The 19,313-nt window shown below is 38.4% G+C and overlaps 2 protein-coding genes across 2 annotated transcripts in view; both read left to right on the top strand.

The window, feature by feature from the left end:
* The first annotated feature begins 4,648 nt into the window (after window positions 1-4,648).
* LOC134442280 (uncharacterized) overlaps window positions 4,649-19,313 on the top strand; it is a 64,926-nt gene continuing 50,261 nt past the window's right edge. The window contains exon 1 of the transcript XR_010033358.1: window positions 4,649-5,071. The gene's annotated coding sequence lies outside the window, so the exon portion shown is untranslated. The remainder of the gene's footprint in view (window positions 5,072-19,313) is intronic.
* On the top strand, window positions 10,097-17,379 carry LOC134442281 (uncharacterized). The gene has a single exon (XM_063192520.1). It carries the CDS (start codon window positions 10,362-10,364, stop codon window positions 16,992-16,994), a length of 6,633 nt encoding a protein of 2,210 aa, XP_063048590.1. The 5' UTR covers window positions 10,097-10,361; the 3' UTR covers window positions 16,995-17,379.

Below are 19,313 nucleotides of genomic sequence, written 5' to 3'. Positions count from 1 at the left end.
AAAATAAATGCAGAACCTTAGACTAATTGTTTTGAACAAAAACTAAACTATTCTATTGTGAGAATTAAATTAATGTTTGAGAACATTAGCTTCAAGAAGTGCAGTGCATTATGGGTACACAATAGCTCCTCCCCTCACTCGTGAAATGTAGTTGCTATTCAAACAATTTGCCATGAACGAAACAACAGAAATACTAGGTGCATTCGAGATGTGTCAAAGCATGTATGCGCATTTAGACAGCAATGCACCCTGGATGGAAAATGCTGCATGACGGTTAGATTTCCTGTCAAACTTCGAAATTTCGTCGACGTTGCGTTGACGAGGTGACATGTCACATGGTGTAAAACTATCGCGGGATGAATGCGGCTGCAGTCAGATCTTGCAACCTCTGCAGTTGCTTATCCCCTTCAACACACGTGGGCGGACTGCCTCCTAGGTCACGCGCCCATTAACTGGTTGGTCAACAACTCACTCACGTGTGTATATGGGTCTTGTCTCACACCTCTACACAAGTTTGAGCAGGTCCCCACTTCAGCTCCTCCTCACTGCCTGTCCCCCCACTCCTCACACGTGGTGTGTTAGTAGAGCAAACCGGTGCGAGCTCATCGTCTCGTTCATATTTGTGGCCGACTGCAAATGCGCTGTATTTAATAACACCCACATCGTGACAACAAGTTTTCGCTCACATGGTTCCGTCAACGTTGGTCGTCAGCAACAAAGTCGTATGGGCTTATTAGCTTCAAGAAGTGCAGTGCATTATGGGTACACAATAGCTCCTCCCCTCACTCATGAAATGTGGTTGCCATCCAAACAATTTGCATGAACGTAACAACAGAAATATTATCATTGCATCTTTGGCCATTCGTTGCATTTCTGACTAAGGGCGTATCCTTCATGCACTGCGCTTTTTGGAGTTAAGTTTCTTAAACATTAACATTTTTAATTTTGCTTCACGGGGGAGGGATTGAACGTACACTCGTCAATGGTGGTGGGTTGGTGAGATGTAATTTTTTTCATTTACCACTGAGTTTTAATTTTAAAAATCCCCAAAAAAATGCAGGACCTTAGAATAATTGTTTTGAAACAAAACTAAACTATTCTTTTATGAGAATTAAGTTAATGTTTGAAAACATTAGCTTCAAGAAGTGCAGTGCATTATGGGTTTACAATAGCTCCTCCCCTCACTTGTGAAATGTAGTTGCTAGCCAAACAATATGCCATGAACGTAACAACAGAAATATTATCATTGCATCATTGGCCATTCATTGCATTTCTGACTAAGTGCGTATCCATAATGCACTGCGCTTTAGGAGCTAAGTTTCTTAAACATTAACATCTTACAGTTTGCTTCACGGCAGGAGGGATTGAGCGTACACTCGTTGATGGTGGTGGGTTGGTGAGATGTAATTTTTTTCATGTACCACTGAGTTTTAATTTTATAAATCCCCAAAATAAATGCAGAACCTTAGACTAATTGTTTTGAACAAAAACTAAACTATTCTTTTGTGGGAATTAAATCAATGTTTGAGAACATTAGCTTCAAGAAGTGCATTGCATGATGGGTACACAACTCCTCCCCTCACTTTTGAAATGTAGATGCTATCCAAACAATTTGCCATGAACGTAACAACAGATATATTATCATTGCATCATTGGCCATTCATTGCATTTCTGACTAAGGGCGTTCCCATTATGCACTGCGCTTTTTGGAGCTAAGTTTCTTAAACATTAACATCTTTCAGTTTGCTTCACGGCAGGAGGGATTGAGCGTACACTCGTCGATGGTGGTGGGTTGGTGAGATGTAATTTTTTTCATGTACCACTGAGTTTTAATTTTATAAAATCCCAAAATAAATGCAGAACCTTAGACTAATTGTTTTGAACAAAAACTAAACTATTCTTTTGTGGGAATTAAATCAATGTTTGAGAACATTAGCTTCAAGAAGTGCAGTGCATTATGGGTACACAATAGCTCCTTCACTCACTTGTGAAATGTAGTTGCTATCCAAACAATTTGCCATGAACGAAACAACAGAAATATTAGCTTCAAGAAGTGCAGTGCATTATGGGTACACAATAGCTCCTCCCCTCACTCGTGAAATGTAGTTGCTATCCAAACAATTTGCATGAACGTAACAACAGAAATATTATCATTGGATCATTGGCCATTCATTGCATTTCTGACTAAGGGCGTATCCTTCATGCACTGCGCTTTTAGGAGTTAAGTTTCTTAAACATTAAAATTTTTAATTTTGCTTCACGGGGGGAGGGATTGAACGTACATTGTCAATGGTGGTGAGTTGGTGAGATGTAATTTTTTTCATTTACCACTGAGTTTTAATTTTAAAAATCCCCAAAATAAATGCAGAACCTTAGAATAATTGTTTTGAACAAAAACTAAACTATTCTTTTGTGAGAATTAAATTAATGTTTGAGAACATTAGCTTCAAGAAGTGCAGTGCATTATGGGTTTACAATAGCTCCTCCCCTCACTCGTGAAATGTAGTTGCTAGCCAAACAATATGCCATGAACGTAACAACAGAAATATTATCATTGCATCATTGGCCATTCATTGCATTTCTGACTAAGGGCGTATCCATAATGCACTGCGCTTTTTGGAGCTAAGTTTCTTAAACATTAACATCTTACAGTTTGCTTCACGGCAGGAGGGATTGAGCGTACACTCGTCGATGGTGGTGGGTTGGTGAGATGTAATTTTTTTCATGTACCACTGAGTTTTAATTTTATAAAATCCCAAAATAAATGCAGAACCTTAGACTAATTGTTTTGAACAAAAACTAAACTATTCTTTTGTGAGAATTAAATTAATGTTTGAGATCATTAGCTTCAAGAAGTGCGTTGCATTATGGGTACACAATAGCTCCTCCCCTCACTTGTGAAATTTAGTTGCTATCCAAACAATTTGCCATGTACGTAACAACAGAAATATTAGCTTCAAGAAGTGCAGTGCATGATGGGTACACAATAGCTCCTCCCCTCACTCGTGAAATTTAGTTGCTATCGAAACAATTTGCCATGAATGTAACAACAGAAATATTATCATTGCAGCATTGGCCATTGACTAAGGGCGTTTCACCATGCACTGCGCTTCTTGGAGCTAAGTTTCTTAAACATTAACTTCTTACATTTTGCTTCACGGGAGGAGGGATTGAACGTACACTCGTCAATGGTGGTGGATTGGTGAGATGTAATTTTTTTCATGTACAACTGAGTTTGAATTGTTAACATTCCCAAAATAAATGCAGAACCTTAGAAGAATTGTTTTGAACAAAAACTAAACTATTCTTTTGTGAGAATTAAGTTAGTGTTTGAGAACATTAGCTTCAAGATGTGCATTGCATGATGGGCACACATTAGCTCCTCCCCTCACTTTTGAAATGTAGATGCTATCCAAATAACTTCCCATGAACGTAACAACAGATATATTATCATTGCATCATTGGCCATTCATTGCATTTCTGACTAAGGGCGTTCCCATTATGCAGTGCACTTGTTGGTGCTAAGTTTCTCAAACATTAACTTATTTATCACAAGGAAATTTTGATTCACAGTGGAAGGGATTGAACGTACACTCATCAATGGTGGTGGATTGGTGAGATGTAATTTTTTTCATGTACCACTGAGTTTGAATTGTTAACATTCCCAAAATAAATGCAGAACCTTAGAAGAATTGTTTTGAACAAAAACTAAATTATTCTTTTGTGAGAATCAAGTTAATGTTTGAAAACATTAGCTTCAAGAAGTGCATTGCATTATGGGTACACAATAGCTCCTCCCCTCACTCGTGAAACGTAATTGCTATCCAAACAATTTGCCATGAATGTAACAACAAAAATATTATCATTGCATCATTGGCCATTCATTGCATTTCTGACTAATGACGTATCCATCATGCATTGCTCCTCTTGGAGCTTAGTTTCTCAAACATTAATTTACTAAACTCGAAAGAAGTTTGCTTCACGGCGGGAGGGATTGAACGTACACTCGTCAATGGTGGTGGGTTGGTGAGATGTATTTTTTTTCATGTACCACTGAGTTTTAATTGTAAAAATCCCCAAAATAAATGCAGAACCTTAGAATAATTGTTTTGAACAAAAACTTCAGTATTTTTTTGTGAGAATTAAGTTAATGTTTGAGAAGATTAGCTTCAAGAAGTGCAGTGCATGCTGGGTACACAATAGCTCCTCCCCTCACTTGTGAAATGTAGATGCTATCCAAACAATTTGCCATGAACGTAACATCAGATATATTAGCTTCAAGAAGTGCAGTGCATGCTGGGTACACAATAGCTCCTCCCCTCACTTGTGAAATGTAGATGCTATCCAAACAATTTGCCATGAACGTAACAACAGATATATTATCATTGCATCATTGGCCATTCATTGCATTTCTGACTAAGGGCGTTCCCATTATGCAGTGCACTTGTTGGTGCTAAGTTTCTCAAACATTAACATCTTACAGTTTGCTTCACGGCAGGAGGGATTGAGCGTACACTCGTTGATGGTGGTGGGTTGGTGAGATGTATTTTTTTTCATGTACCTCTGAGTTTTAATTTTAGAAATCCCCAAAATAAATGCAGAACCTTAGACTAATTGTTTTGAACAAAAACTAAACTATTCTTTTGTGAGCATTAAGTTAATGTTTGAAAACATTAGGTTCAAGAAGTGCAATGCATGATGGGTAGACAATAGCTCCTCCCCTCACTCGTGAAATGTAGTTGAGAATTGCAGTGCATGATGGGTAATTGCCATATTTCAAGCAGGTCCTCTTGAGTAGGATAAGTGAGGCAGTTTATAATGCTTCAGGTCATTCGTGGGACAGGACTGAAGGCTGCACATTCTACTGGACGGAAGACAAGGACCTGAAGAAACCAACAGCATTTGTAAATGCTACTTAAAAGCTATTCCTGGTTTTGTAGACGGTTTTAAGTAGACAAATAGGGAATTTGGAGGTGAATGTAAGTGGATGTAGGAGAGGTTTTTTAGTTCTTGTTTGGAATATATCATTACAACTGGAGCCTGATTTGGAGTGCATGTATTGCCAGCAACGGTAAGTTACTATTGTTTTTGCATTGTTTTAAAAGTTGTTTTTTATTCTATTTATTACAAGTTTATTGCTTTGGCCAATTGACTTTTTTGGCTGTTGATGATTGAAAGGTTATATATAATAAAGTACAAGCAAAGCATATTTTTATGTAAAGTACTATAAGTGAAACGCTCAGCTTAACCATATGTGGCGAGTTTAAATGGGGTAGAGTAAGTAGGGAGGGAATTTTTGTCAGAATTTGTGGTTGTAAATATCATAAAACTAGGAATAGTCATTGACAACCAGATTTTTAAAAAGTTAATATTGTAGTAGTGGAATGCAGCTTTTACACTCTAGCAAAATTTGTTTTCAAGCAGTGAGTTGATAAATGTGTGTCACTTAACCAAATGGTGAGCATTTTAACACCTTCAAAAATGGCCCAGGAGTAAGTGAATTATTCAAAACAACTCACACTTCTTTTTGAAAATGGCCTTTAATGTATTAATGGTGGAACTCACTTCACCAACCTCCTGCTTAAATTCATTTTGCATTTAGACTGGACGTTGGTATATCATGAGAGGAATAACTTCAATCAGGCGTTAGGCTAACTGTGGACTTATTTTTGATTGATTTCATTTTAGTTAAGCACATGCATTAATGCAGTTGGATTTGAAATGGCAATGTTATAGGTAGGTTAATATTAACCAATTCAACATTGGTATACAGAATTGGCGGAACAATTGCACACAGGGTCCCTGGCAATTCACCTATTGGGCTCCTCCATTGTCTGTTGTGGTCACAATACCCCCCTCCCCCCCTCCCAACACCAATACAGGATGGCCCTGGGCCTTGGGGTAAATGTTCTACATATCCCCTGTATTGCTTTGCCTCTGGTAAGTATTGGGAAAATGTAAAAATGTTCAGAGTTAGGTGACTTGTTTTGTAGTAGGCCTAAATATTTCTTATTAAAAGATACTGTCTCGTGGGTTATTTATGATGGTTTTAAATGTTTTCATTGGTAGATTTATTTACATTCTTTGGTAGAATTTGTTAAATTCCATAGTATTTAGTAAATGTGTGTCTCTTTTACATTATGTTGCTTAAAACATGGCAACAATTTCAACCAAATGGTGAGCATTTTAACACCTTCACAAATGGCCCAGGAGTAAGTAGATTATTCAAAACAAAACTCACACCTCTTTTTGAAATTGGCCTTTTATCACTGTAATTAACACATGTATCAATGGTGGAACGCATTTCACCAACCCCCTGCTTAAATGCCAATGTTGCATTTAGACTGGACTTGCTGGTATATCATGAGAGGAATAATTTCAATTAGGCGTTAGGCAAACTGTGGACTTATTTTTGATAGATTTCATTTCTAAGTTAAGCACATTTTTTAATGCAGTTTATGATAATGAAAGTTTGTGTTATATATGTATGTTGCTCTTTTGTGTTAACAGATGGGACGTCGCAGTAAAAAGTCTCTAGCTGCAAAACGGCGCTATATTCCACTGGATTTGCATGGTGAAGTGCAGCGACTGCCAAAGGCACAGAAGTCTTTGGCTGATATTGAGGTAATACAAGATGTAGCCTTCCTTTTTGCACTGACATTTCTTCACACTAAATATTTTGAGTTTGAGTGACATCCAGCTTATTGTAAAATGACACGCATACTACTTGAAGTACTTGAAACATTTGTTTGCAACATGCGATTTCACATTGTCATTGGCATTCACATATATTTGAAAGGGACGCTGTGTGGGATTTGTTCTAAGTATTCTAAGTACTCATTATGACTGGAAAAAATACGCTTTTCATACATGAAAAGAGGGATCTTCTCCATGGTCTGTCATTTTGAAGTTCCACAAATAGCCATTTTTAGCTGCAAAAATGACTTTACTTGGGACCATACTAAAAAATATTTGTTATTACCTTGCAAACTTTCATGTAATTATCAAATTTGGAAATAAGCAGCCCAGTTTCAATGAGCGGCATAGTTGCAGTACCTTTTTTGACCATTTCCTGCACAGTGTCCCTTTAATGTGTGTATACTGCTTTCCAGTTTGGCAGTTTTTTGTTTTTTGTGAATTTTGCATGAAAACATAGTAATGTAGGCAGAAGTCTTCATGGATGAAAGTAACAGTATTTGTATTCAGAAAGGGGATTTTTGTTTATCTGAAACTAATGTTTTGTGTTCATTGATTCCCCCCAGATGCCACCACTAAAGCGTCATCGCATGACACGCAACAAAGGTAAGAGCAATGTCAGAACTACTTTTGGCTGCCTGTGTTGTGACAAACTGCCTGAACCTATAGTTAGTGGAGAAATTGTGAGAAAGTACACAGATCGAGAAACTGGACACTCTTTTGTGAATAGTTTAGTTTCTTCAGTTGTTGCCGTGCGCAAAAGTGCTTTGGAACCTGTCTGTGGTTGGACTAGCCGTGCTGTTGATGACATACAATGCGAAGCACATGATATATGTTCAGCAAAGTTTGGCAATTTGTGTTTGGACTGGGATAATTTGGAAATTGCTGATTGGGAATCATTTACCATGTTTAGTGGGGTTCAGACCATTTATTCAGAGAAATGCAAAGTCAGTTTGGATGTCATAGCTGACGGTGATATCGCTTTCAATGCAGGGGACATGTTGCTAGGGGAGCAAGTGCACAAAAAGCTGGTGAAATGTGGGCATTGCTTACTTGCTGTTGCTGGACAGGTGTTTGCGATTATCAAGCACAGAGATTATGTTGTTTTGGTTGATTTAAACACACGTGACGCATGGGGTCTGGCTAGTGAGCTTGGATCAGGTGTTGTAGTGTTCAACACCAATATTCAAGATCTGATGCTTCACTTGCGAAAGTTAATGATGTCTTTGGGATGTACTTCCTATAGTCTGGTAGGCATTACTGTTGCAGTGATCAATTGCGTTGCTGGGAATGTTGTTGCTGAGATTTGTGACAGTGTGCCTCCGCTTGTTGTTGGGAGCGCAAAGGCCTCCGATTGCAGTGGAAACCAAAGCGTGTCATCTGTTGATGTGGGATCTTTACACACTGACTCACATTCTACTGGACATGTTGTGTGCAACAGCAAAATAGTTGATATTGACACTGTACTACCATCGTGTAGTGTAGTTTTGTCCAGGTGTACAGCTGAGAGATTTCTTGAGCTGAAGCATGCGTCTGAGGCAAACAAAGCAAAGAAAGCCCATATCAGTCCATGCACTGTTAATGACAGGAGTGTTGTTCAAGGCGAGACTTGTGACATTGTGCCTCCAGTAGTTGTGGGGAGATCTAAAAAGTTCCCTGAAAGCAGTGGTGCTGATTTGAGATTTTCATGTGCTGACTCACCTTCTTCAGTAAGGGCTAGGTGCAGCAGCAGGACAGGTAATGATTCTACTGTGCTCAAACCCTGTAGTGTAGATTTGTCCAAATGTACCGATGAGTTAAGTCCTGAAACTGAGGCAAAAAAGTCATCTGAAGCTGAAGTCATTCCGTGCCCTAAATCTGACAGAAGAGTTGTCCGAGGTGACTTTCACCAAGGTGCTAGAAAGTTAAAATTTCCAGGGAGACAATGCACACCAATTGCTTTAGTGGCAATGGCGTTCCACGGTGTCCAAACTGTGGATACATGGAGTGCGAAAGAGCTTAATTCAGTTGTTGTGCAGGGAGATGCAATGTATGCCAAATTATGGAAGTCTGGGAGAATACATGATCCTACCAAGAGCAAATTTGTGTGTGTGAGCGAGTTGCCACCTCACGTATCTGTCAAACAACAAACTTTTGACTGTGAGTTTGATAGTCGTTACTTCCAAGGAAACCTTGAGAATGGAGGGTTTGTTTTTGAAGGAGTTGATGTGCCTTTCCTTGATGGTCTGCGATTGGTGTTTGAGAAACATGACAACTGTTTTGCCACTTTTTGTGGCTATACCTATGGTATCATTAGACACAATTTACAATATTTCTTTGTGGACTCACATGCACGTAATGCTTTGGGATTTCCAGATGGAAATGGTAAAAGCATTGTTATGGCTTTCAGTAATTTGGAAGATGTCAGTGCTCATATTGAAAATTTGGCTTCTGCTTTTTGTGGAGAGAAGCGCTTTGAGTTGAGTGGTGTCACATTAAAGGCACGGTCAGCAAATGCAAACAACAGACCCAAAAGGGCATTGCTTATGCATTCAGTTTCTAGTGCAAAAGCAAGGCTATTCCGTGAAGAAATTATCAGTGACCATGAGCATGACAATAAAACTGAAGCCATGTTTGTTGAAGATTTGTCTTCAAATAACGCAACCAAGTTGGACATTAGTTCAACGTTTCCTATAGAGAATGACGTTGGTAGCGGGTCCAGCGTTGAATGTGGTGAAGGGGCGGCGACAGAGAAATGCTTTGAACTGAGTTGTGACACTCTAAAGCTCCGTACATCAAATGCCGCAGATGGAAAGAAGGATGCAATATGTTTGGATTCTAGTTTTAATGCAAAAGGAAGGCTTTTCAGTGGAGAAATTATCAGTTACAATGAGCATGACCCTAACACCGAGGCAATATTTGTTGAAGGTTGTTCTTCAGATAGTGAACCTGATTTGGTGGATACCGCTAATTTGCTAGCGCATAATGACCTTGGTGGTGAAGCTCATGTTGAAAGTGTTGAATGGATGTTGACTGGTTGTACTTCAGATGTAACATTTGTAGCAGAGCAGCCTTGTACAACCAAATATTTTCGGCCTGTGTGTGGAATAGCTGCAAAACAGATTTGTGACAAAATTAAACTTAAGGTGCAAAGGGATCTACAGGACGTTTCAAATCTAGAGCCATTTTTGGGCGTACCATGTCAAACAACTGCAATTCTTGGTGATGGAAATTGTTTTTTTCGAGCCGTTAGCCTTGCCATTAGTGGTGTGCAAGACAATTTTGGAAAGCTGCGATTTGCAGTTGTGAAATTTATGCAAGACAATCAGAGTTTGTGTAGGCCATTTTTAAGATCGCAGTATACTTCTGTGTCAGACTACATTGAAAAATCAAACATGCGTCTTTCGGGTGTTTGGGCTACAGAATTTGAAATTCAGGCAGTGGCTAACTTGCTTAATGTGGACGTATATACATACAGTGATGGAAGATGGTTGCAGTACAAATCTGTTCAGAGCTCAAATAGTACACCAGGAATCTATTTGCTGCACTGTAATAGTAATCATTACAATGTAGTTGCTTGTGTAAAGGACATACATGGTCAACTGTGCAATCGGCATTGTGGTAAAGTTGATGTAAGAGAAGGAGGACAAGAGAGTAGTACGTGTGAATTTGACAGGAATGCTGAGATGACATGTTTTAAAACAAGTTCATTGGATGGTTGTGAACCTGAGCTGCTGATTGATTTTAGTAGTGGATCAAATGTTGAATGTGTTGGAGAGATTCTTAAAGAAAGTACATCAGATTTGATGTTTGTAGCAAAAGATCATAGTACTTCCAAGTTTTTTCGACCTATGTCTTGGCAAGGTGCAGAACAGATCTGTGACAGAATTAAAGTTAAAGGGCAGAAGAATCCAGAGGAGACCTCAAGTCCTGAAACAATTTTGGGTTCCCCATGTCATACAAGTGCAGTGTTGAGTGATGGAAATGGATTTTTCAGTGCTGTTAGCCTTGCTGTCTGTCGTTCAGAAAGCTATCACACCAAGTTCCGTTTTGCTATGGTGAAGTTTATGAGGAAACAGCCAGAACTGTTCATGCCATATTTATCTAAACGCTATACTTCTGTTAATAAGTATATCTATAAGTCACACATAAATCGCTCCTTCATTCCAGCAACAGAAGTAGAGTTTCGAGCAATGGCTAACTTGTTAAATGTTGACATGTATATGTACAGTGAAGAGAAATGGTCAGAGTACAAATGTTCTCATAGCACAAATGATACACCTGGTATTTATCTGCAGCATAACAAAGGGAATCATTATAATGTAGTTCATTGTGTTAGGAATAGACATCAACAGTGCAGTAAGCAAACCAGTCAAGTTCATGAAACAAAAACAAATCAACATCGACCTATCAGGAGAACCAGGAATTCCAATGTTGTAATTGATCAGTTACATGGCATTGCAGGAAATGTTTCAAGGTTGGAAAAAAGTAGAGTGATGATACAAAGGAAAAAAAGATATAATTCAAACAAAACTGTTATAAAGGAACAGATGTGTTCAAAATATCATACAGATGATCAATATAGGAATACAGTTATCAACCGTGAAAGGCAGAGATATGGATCTCTTTCAGGCATGCAGAATACAGACGGAGTTTGTTATAGGGAAACCAAAAGGGTAGCTATGAAAAGAAAATATCATGATGATGAAGAGTATCAAGTTGCTAATTACAATGCAGCAATTTGTAAATACAGAGAAAATGAGTTGCATAAACATTCTGTTGTACAAGCTAGTAAAAAAAAATATGCTGAAAATCCAGCCTTTAGAAATGCAGTGAAAGACGCCAGTGTGTCAAAGTATGCTGAAAATCAGGCCTTTAGAAAGGCTGTGAAGGAAGCCAGTGTGGTTAAATATGCTAAAAACTGTGAATTTAAAGTGTCCGTGAAACAAGCCAGTATATTGAAATATAGGGAAGATTTGAAACATAGAGCTGCTGTACAGCAACAGAGTAGAGACAAGTATAAAAGCAATAAGGTACATCGGGAGAAACTGAGGGCACGGAATATTTTGAAAAGACAACAACAAATGCAACGTTTAAAACAATTTGATTTGGTAATGGAAGCCTTTTTGGAGAAAGTGAAAGAAGGCCCAAACTATGTGTGTTGTGTGTGTCACCGTACTTGGTTTAAGCAGCAGGTAAGACTGTGTGACAGATACAATTTTTCAAAAACGAGGGAAAGCTTTGCCATAGCTCAAAAGTGTATTACTGAGGACTATTTGCACATGTGTACTGAACAATGTAAAACTGGATGTGTTTGGGCATCATCTACTCGATTAGATTTGTGGATATGTCACTGTTGTCACAGCAACCTCAGTAGAGGTGTTATGCCGGCAGAAAGTGTGCACAACAATTTGACAGTCAGTCGTGTGCCTGAACAATTGTCCTGTTTAAATAATTTGGAACAATCTTTGGTTGCTCTGCAAATTCCCTTTATGAAATTGTTAGCTTTACCAAAAGGAGGCCAAAATGGCATACATGGGCCCATTACCTGTGTGCCTTCTAATTTAGTTGAAACAACTAATGTCTTACCAAGAGCAGACGCAAACAACTCTTTAGTGCGTGTGAAACTGAAGCGTAAGCTAAGTTATAAAGCCCACTATAGATATGAATTTGTGGATGTAAATCACATTAGAGAAGCATTGTCTTATTTGAAGAATTTCAATAGTCTGTATGCAGGTGTAGAATTCAATAGTAACTGGGAAAATGAGTTTGCTAAGGACATGGAGGGTGTAGAGGTTGAACCTGAAATGGATCCTGAGGATTTAGATGAGGAGAATCTTTTACATGACAGGCAGAACCATTGTGTGCACATGGACACATGTCTGCAAGCCTTAGACATTGGACAAGAAGTTTTGGACCATTATTATGACAAGATTTTACATGTTGCACCTGCTGAAGGTAACAAGCCTGTGCCGTTGTTGTTAAATGAGGAGATTGAAGGGAAGTGCTTCCCTGCCCTTTTTCCAAATGGACGGAATACATTTAAAGAGCCCAGGAAACAAAAGCTTAGTTTGTCTAGATATTTCAATCTCAGAATAATGAGTGCAGATACACGTTTTGCCAGAAACATTGAGTACATTTTCTATGCACAGTATGTGTCTGAAATCAGTCAAGTAGTATCTGGCGTTTCCATAGCGTTAAGGAAAGGGAAAGGAACAAAAGAAATGAAGGAAATTGGACCAGAGATGGTGAAAGATGAAAAGGTGTTAAGAAATCTTCTTCAATATGATGAAGGTTACAGATTTCTGAAACCTGTCCACGGGTCCCCAGTTTACTGGCAAGGCGTTCAAAAAGACCTCTTTGCTATGATTAGGCAGATTGGATTACCCACATGGTTCTGCTCCTTCTCGTCCGCTGATATGCGCTGGGAAAATTTGCTAGAAAGCATTTTGAAACATGAAGGAAGACAAGAAAAAGTAAGTGATCTTGATTGGAGTCAAAAATGTGCTTTGTTGCGCCAGAACCCCGTTTTGACTGCGAGAATGTTTGATTACAGGTGGCACAAGTTTTTAACAGAAGTAATTATGTCTCCATGTAATCCAATTGGTAGGATTGTCGATTATTTTTATCGTATAGAGTTCCAACAACGCGGTAGTGCTCATGTGCACGCCCTCTTCTGGGTGGATGGAGCTCCACAACTTGGAAGAGATTCAGATAAAAAAGTTGTAGACTTTGTGGACACTTATGTTAGCTGTAATTTGCCAACAGACGATGCTGACTTGTCAGAGAAAGTTTCCACGGTTCAGCAACATTCCAAAAACCATGCAAAAACTTGTAGGAAGAAAGGAACTACTTGTCGATTCAATTTTCCCCGGGCACCTTCAAAAAACACCTTCATTTGTCATAAGCAGGAAGATGAAGATGTAGCAGAATCGTGTCAATGCACAGAGAAAGACAAATGTACTTGTCGCAAGAAGTCTCCATGGAAAATGGAAAAGAAAATGGCCGAAGAAGTTATTAGAAGAGTTTGGGATGGAATTTTGAAGAGTGATAAACAGTATTCTTCAATAGAAGAATTGTTTGAAGATGTAGGCGTAAGCCAGCATACCTACCAGTTAGCATATCAATCACTGACAAAGAAAACCACAATTGTAATGAAAAGAGATCCCAATGCTGTTTGGATTAATCATTACAATGCATCTTTGTTGAAGTGCTGGAACGCTAATATGGATATTCAGTATGTCGTGGATGCGCATGCTTGTGTTGTATATATAATTTCTTACATTTCAAAAAACGAGAGAGAAATGGGTCTGTTGTTGTCCCATGCACAAAAAGAAGCATTTAAGGAAAAAAACCTTGATGCTAAACAAGCCTTAAGGAAGTTAGGTAATCTGTATTTACACCATAGAGATGTTTCAGCTCAGGAAGCTGTTTATCGCTTAGCAAATATGCATTTAAAGCAATGTTCCAGGAATGTGCAGTTTGTTCCAACTGGAGATAACATTATAAAAATGAGCAAACCACTATCAGTATTACAAGCCCAAGCAGCAAACAATAATTTGTCTTCAGAGGATATGTGGATGAGCAGTATAGTTGACAAATATCAGAACAGACCAGATGGTGAACCATTTGAAACTATGTGCCTTGCCAGTTTTGTGTCGGAGTATAGGGTGTTGTATGGTAAGGAAACCTCTGTCAACAAACTTGAGTTAAAAAATAATTTGGGATTTGTTGTACGTAGGACAAGAGGAAAACCAGCCATTGTGAGATATGCAATGTTTTCTCAGACTAATAACCCCGAACAATTTTATCATAGTCTCATGCAGTTGTTCTTACCATACAAAATAGATGCCCAACTAAAACCACCTCAATACCTAACGTATGAAGAGTTCTTTATTAATGGACGTGTCTCTTATGCAGGTGGCACACTACAACCTGTAAGAACCATTGTGGAAACCAATAGAGCTTTATTCGAAAAAGAAGCAGAATTGCTTAAGTTGGCTGAACAAGAAATGAATGATGAGCTTTTACAGGATGCGTGGTGTCAATTATGTCCTCAGCAGGAAGAGGAAAGACTTGAGTGCAAGCAGAACTTGCAAAATTTAGCCATGGATGATGAGGAGTGGGAAGAAATCCCTGATTTGGCCGATTTAGATGGTAATGGTTTTGTCTTGGAAAAAGACTCCAAGTCTCTGTCTAAACCTGAAGCAATGGCCCTAATACGGTCTTTGAATGAAACTCAATTAGCAATTTTTTATCAAATTAGACAATGGTGTTTAGACAAGAGATTAGGCAACAATCCAGAACCTTTTCACGTTTTTATTACCGGAGGAGCAGGAGTGGGAAAGAGTCATTTAATTAAAGCTATACATTGTGAGGCTAGTCGCTTACTTCGCACAGATAGTGGCAGGCCAGATGACAATTTAATACTCTTAACTGCACCAACTGGCATTGCAGCCTATAACCTACAAGCAAGCACAATTCATAGTGCTTTAGCAATTGGTACAGCTATAAAATTGCCGTACACTCCACTTGGTGAAGAGAAATTAAACTCTTTAAGAAGTCAATTGGGAAATTTACAAATTTTGGTTATTGATGAAATTTCAATGGTAAATCAAACATTGCTGGCATATGTGCATGGGAGGCTGAGACAGATAAAACAGACAGGTAACTTTGCTCCATTTGGAAATTTGAGCATTATTGCTTGTGGGGACCTATTTCAGTTAAGTCCAGTCAGAGGAAAACCTTTATACATGGATGCAGATGGTGTGGATTTATGGAAAACGTATTTCTCTGTTGTTCAACTGACAACAGTAGTTAGACAAAAAGACACAACATTTGCTGAGTTGTTAAACCGGCTGCGAATTAAATCTAAAAGTACTCCTCTTAGTGCAGGTGATGTCAAACTTTTGCGGCAAAGGGAAACCGGTGAGGAAAGTACAGCATTACATATATTTCCAACCAATGAGCAAGTGCAAGCACACAATATGCAGGGCCTACGATCCTCTTGCAATGAAATCATTTCAATCAAATCCAAAGACTACAAAAAAGAGCAGAAAACGGGAAGGGTGGTTTTGCTAAAAGGCCAGCACTCACGAGTGTACAACAGTTCACTTTGTTCAGAGCTATGTTTGGGTATAGGGGCTCGAGTGATACTCATAAAAAACATTGATCTTTCGGACAACTTAGTCAATGGAGTTTGTGGTTCTGTCACACACATAGTTCAAAAAGATGCAACATCACTGCCAACGATGGTCTATGTGTTATTTGATGACCCAAAGGTTGGCCTTCAAAGAAGGAAACAACAACCTTGTCCAAATGTGCATTTAACCAATTCTACTCCTATATGCCCTGTGGAAGAAAGGATAGATTACAAAGGAGGCATGCGCAGGCAAATACCTTTAAAATTAGCTTATGCACTTACTATTCACAAGGTGCAGGGCTTAACACTAGATCAAGCTGTTGTATCATTGGGTAAAGTTTTTGCTCCTGGACAGGCTTATGTTGCACTCAGTCGTGTAAAATCTCTCCCTGGCTTAATTATTCAACAGTTTTCTGAGAAGGCTATTTACTGCAAGGATGACATTCAGCAAGCAATAGATGAAATGCCAAAGTTCCTATGCAATGTTACACACTTTGGTAAATGTTCAGACACATTAACAATTTGGTTGATGAACATACAAGGATTACGAAATCATTTGGAAGACTTAAAATGCTGTGTTGAGAGATCTCTTCCAAATTGTGTAGCTGTAACAGAAACTTGGCTGCCAGAAACTGTTTCTGTTCAGCAAGTACAAATCCATGGCTATGAATTCCATAGCAGTCCTCGTGGTTCATCATACTCTTCCCAGAACAAAGACCTATGTGAAATGCGCACACAACAACACGGTGGAGTTGGATGGTACATACAGTGTGACCAAAAGTACAAGATGCATTCTATTTCCGATCCAAATGTTGAATGCTCCATATCACATTTTCTTGATAAAAATGTCATAATTGCTGTGGTTTACAGGCCTCCAAAATATGCCTTGAAACTGTTTATGCAAAATCTAAACAAAATAATTGAATATTTATCAAGTGTAACATCTAATATTATTTTCATGGGGGATTTTAACGAAAATATTTTCAAAACTAAAAGCCTGTTAACTTATATGGCACAAAGAGGCTTTCAGCAAATTGTGTCTAATGCCACAACTGATACAGGGTCTTTATTAGATCACATTTACGTCAAAACACACTTGGCTAATTGTGTCAGAGCTTCAATTATGCCTTTATATTTCAGTGACCATCAGGGAATTGTATGTAGTCTCAATATGTAGCAAAGGTATGTATTGATCACACAAAGGAATGTACTGATGTAATTGCATAACAATATATATTTGTTTGACCAAGGTTCTTAATCAGTTGGTGTTGGTGATTTGACTGCAAAGAGTCTTCTGGTGACTGAGATTTTAATAATATAGTATTGTTTGACCAAGGTTCTATGGTTTTCTGATGTTGGTGATGTGACCGCAAAGAGTACATGTCTGGTGACTGAGTCTTTAATTCAGCATTAGGTTCCACAATATAGACAATCGATCCATTTGTTGGAGTTATGTTAGTGTTATAACAGCAAAAAGTCTATTTCTGGTGAGGATACATTGATTCAATATTTGGTTGCCTAGCAAAGGGGGACACAATATCTGAGTCTTTGTTGAATCAGAAAGCGGCTGTTCTTGTTTACTATGAATAGCAACGATTGATGTATAAACATTGTTATAACAGCAAAAAGTCTATTTCTGGTGAGGATACATTGATTCAATATTTGGTTGCCTAGCAAAGGGGGACACAATATCTGAGTCTTTGTTGAATCAGAAAGCGGCTGTTCTTGTTTACTATGAATAGCAACGATTGATGTATAAACATTTAGTATTGCAATAATTGATATATGCAAATTATTAGCGTGATGTGACTGCAAAGAGTACATGTCTGGTGATTGAGTCTTTAATTCAGCATTAGGTTCCACAATATAGACAATCGATCCATTTGTTGGAGTTATGTTAGTGTTATAACAGCAAAAAGTCTATTTCTGGTGAGGATACATTGATTCAATATTTGGTTGCCTAGCAAAGGGGGACACAATATCTGAGTCTTTGTTGAATCAGAAAGCGGCTGTTCTTGTTTACTATGAATAGCAACGATTGATGTATAAACATTTAGTATTGCAATAATTGATATATGCAAATTATTAGCGTGATGTGACTGCAAAGAGTACATGTCTGGTGATTGAGTTTTTAATTCAGCATTAGGTTCCACAATATAGACAATCGATCCATTTGTTGGAGTTATGTTAGTGTTATAACAGCAAAAAGTCTATTTCTGGTGAGGAGACATTGATTCAATATTTGGTTGCCTAGCAAAGGGGGACACAATATCTGAGTCTTTGTTGAATCAGAAAGCGGCTGTTCTTGTTTACTATGAATAGCAACGATTGATGTATAAACATTTAGTATTGCAATAATTGATATATGCAAATTATTAGCGTGACGAAAATGGTTCAGCTCTTGATAGGATGAGGGGTTTTTTTTCCATCACTGTAACAGTGAAGTATGTTTCATTTTTTTATGAATGTACTATACTGTTATAGCTGATGGTTTTGCTTTGCCCTCTTAGTCACAAAAAGCAAGACACTGGTAATTGGTACTTCTACAATGTGGAATGTGGTTCGAATCCACACAGTGTCCATGCTATGCAGTGACTGTTAGAGTTGAAAGCTACTAATACATTTGTCAATAGACTTATTTCACTTCTTGTTTGGCACAACCATGGCATCAAATTAGTTTTTTTGCTTGTCTTAGTGAAATAGTCCATTGCTTCAACTACATGCCTACAGGTATGAGGACGGAGAAGGTGTCATTGTATTGTCGCCCTGCCCTAATACACCCCTACCTGTGAAAAATGGATGAAGCGTAACAATTTTCTGACAGGTATGAGGATGAAGGTGTCATTTTCGTAGCACTGCTGTCTTGTCCACTTTCCATCTCAGTATCCCTTTGCATTGCCATTGCAATCATATAGACGCATGCAAAATATTTTAATTTTTAGCAATTCATTCGCCTAAAACATGGTGGCACAGCACCTGGTAGCCACTGCAGCCACAAAAAAATGTGTGAATTCATTATTTTACCAAGTTTCAGGCACAATAGTGAAACCATATGTGTCTCTTTTGGTCTTGTCCACAATAACTTAAAGTGGAAATGAAGCACTGACAACTATTGTCATTTTTTTGCAGTTTATTTATTTTCATAAACGAATAGATGTTCGTTGGACTGCACTTTGAAGTAGTTTTGCTGAAAAATTACATGTTATTACCGAGTTTCGCCACAAGGGCGCAGGCTTGTTCGCCGCCTACGTAACGCGAATGGTAGATGTAGGTGGCTAATGTAGCCTTCCATTCACTTAACGTTAGCGTGTGCTAACTGAAGCGCTAACTGACTCTAATCGTGGAAGTAAAATTGAAGAAAGACGAGGGGTTCATTAAACTGCAACATTGCACGATTATGAAAGTGATCATGTTAGCTCATACCAAAATTTGTTAGCGACTTCACCTTAGCAAAAAAGCTGGTTGTTTACCTGTGGTTCATGTGACGGAATGTCTT

Source organism: Engraulis encrasicolus, unplaced genomic scaffold (genome assembly GCF_034702125.1).
Source record: "Engraulis encrasicolus isolate BLACKSEA-1 unplaced genomic scaffold, IST_EnEncr_1.0 scaffold_139_np1212, whole genome shotgun sequence".
Lineage (NCBI taxonomy): Eukaryota > Metazoa > Chordata > Actinopteri > Clupeiformes > Engraulidae > Engraulis > Engraulis encrasicolus.
Note: the sequence above shows the minus strand (reverse complement) of the source record. Positions and strands in the feature narration are given on the sequence as shown.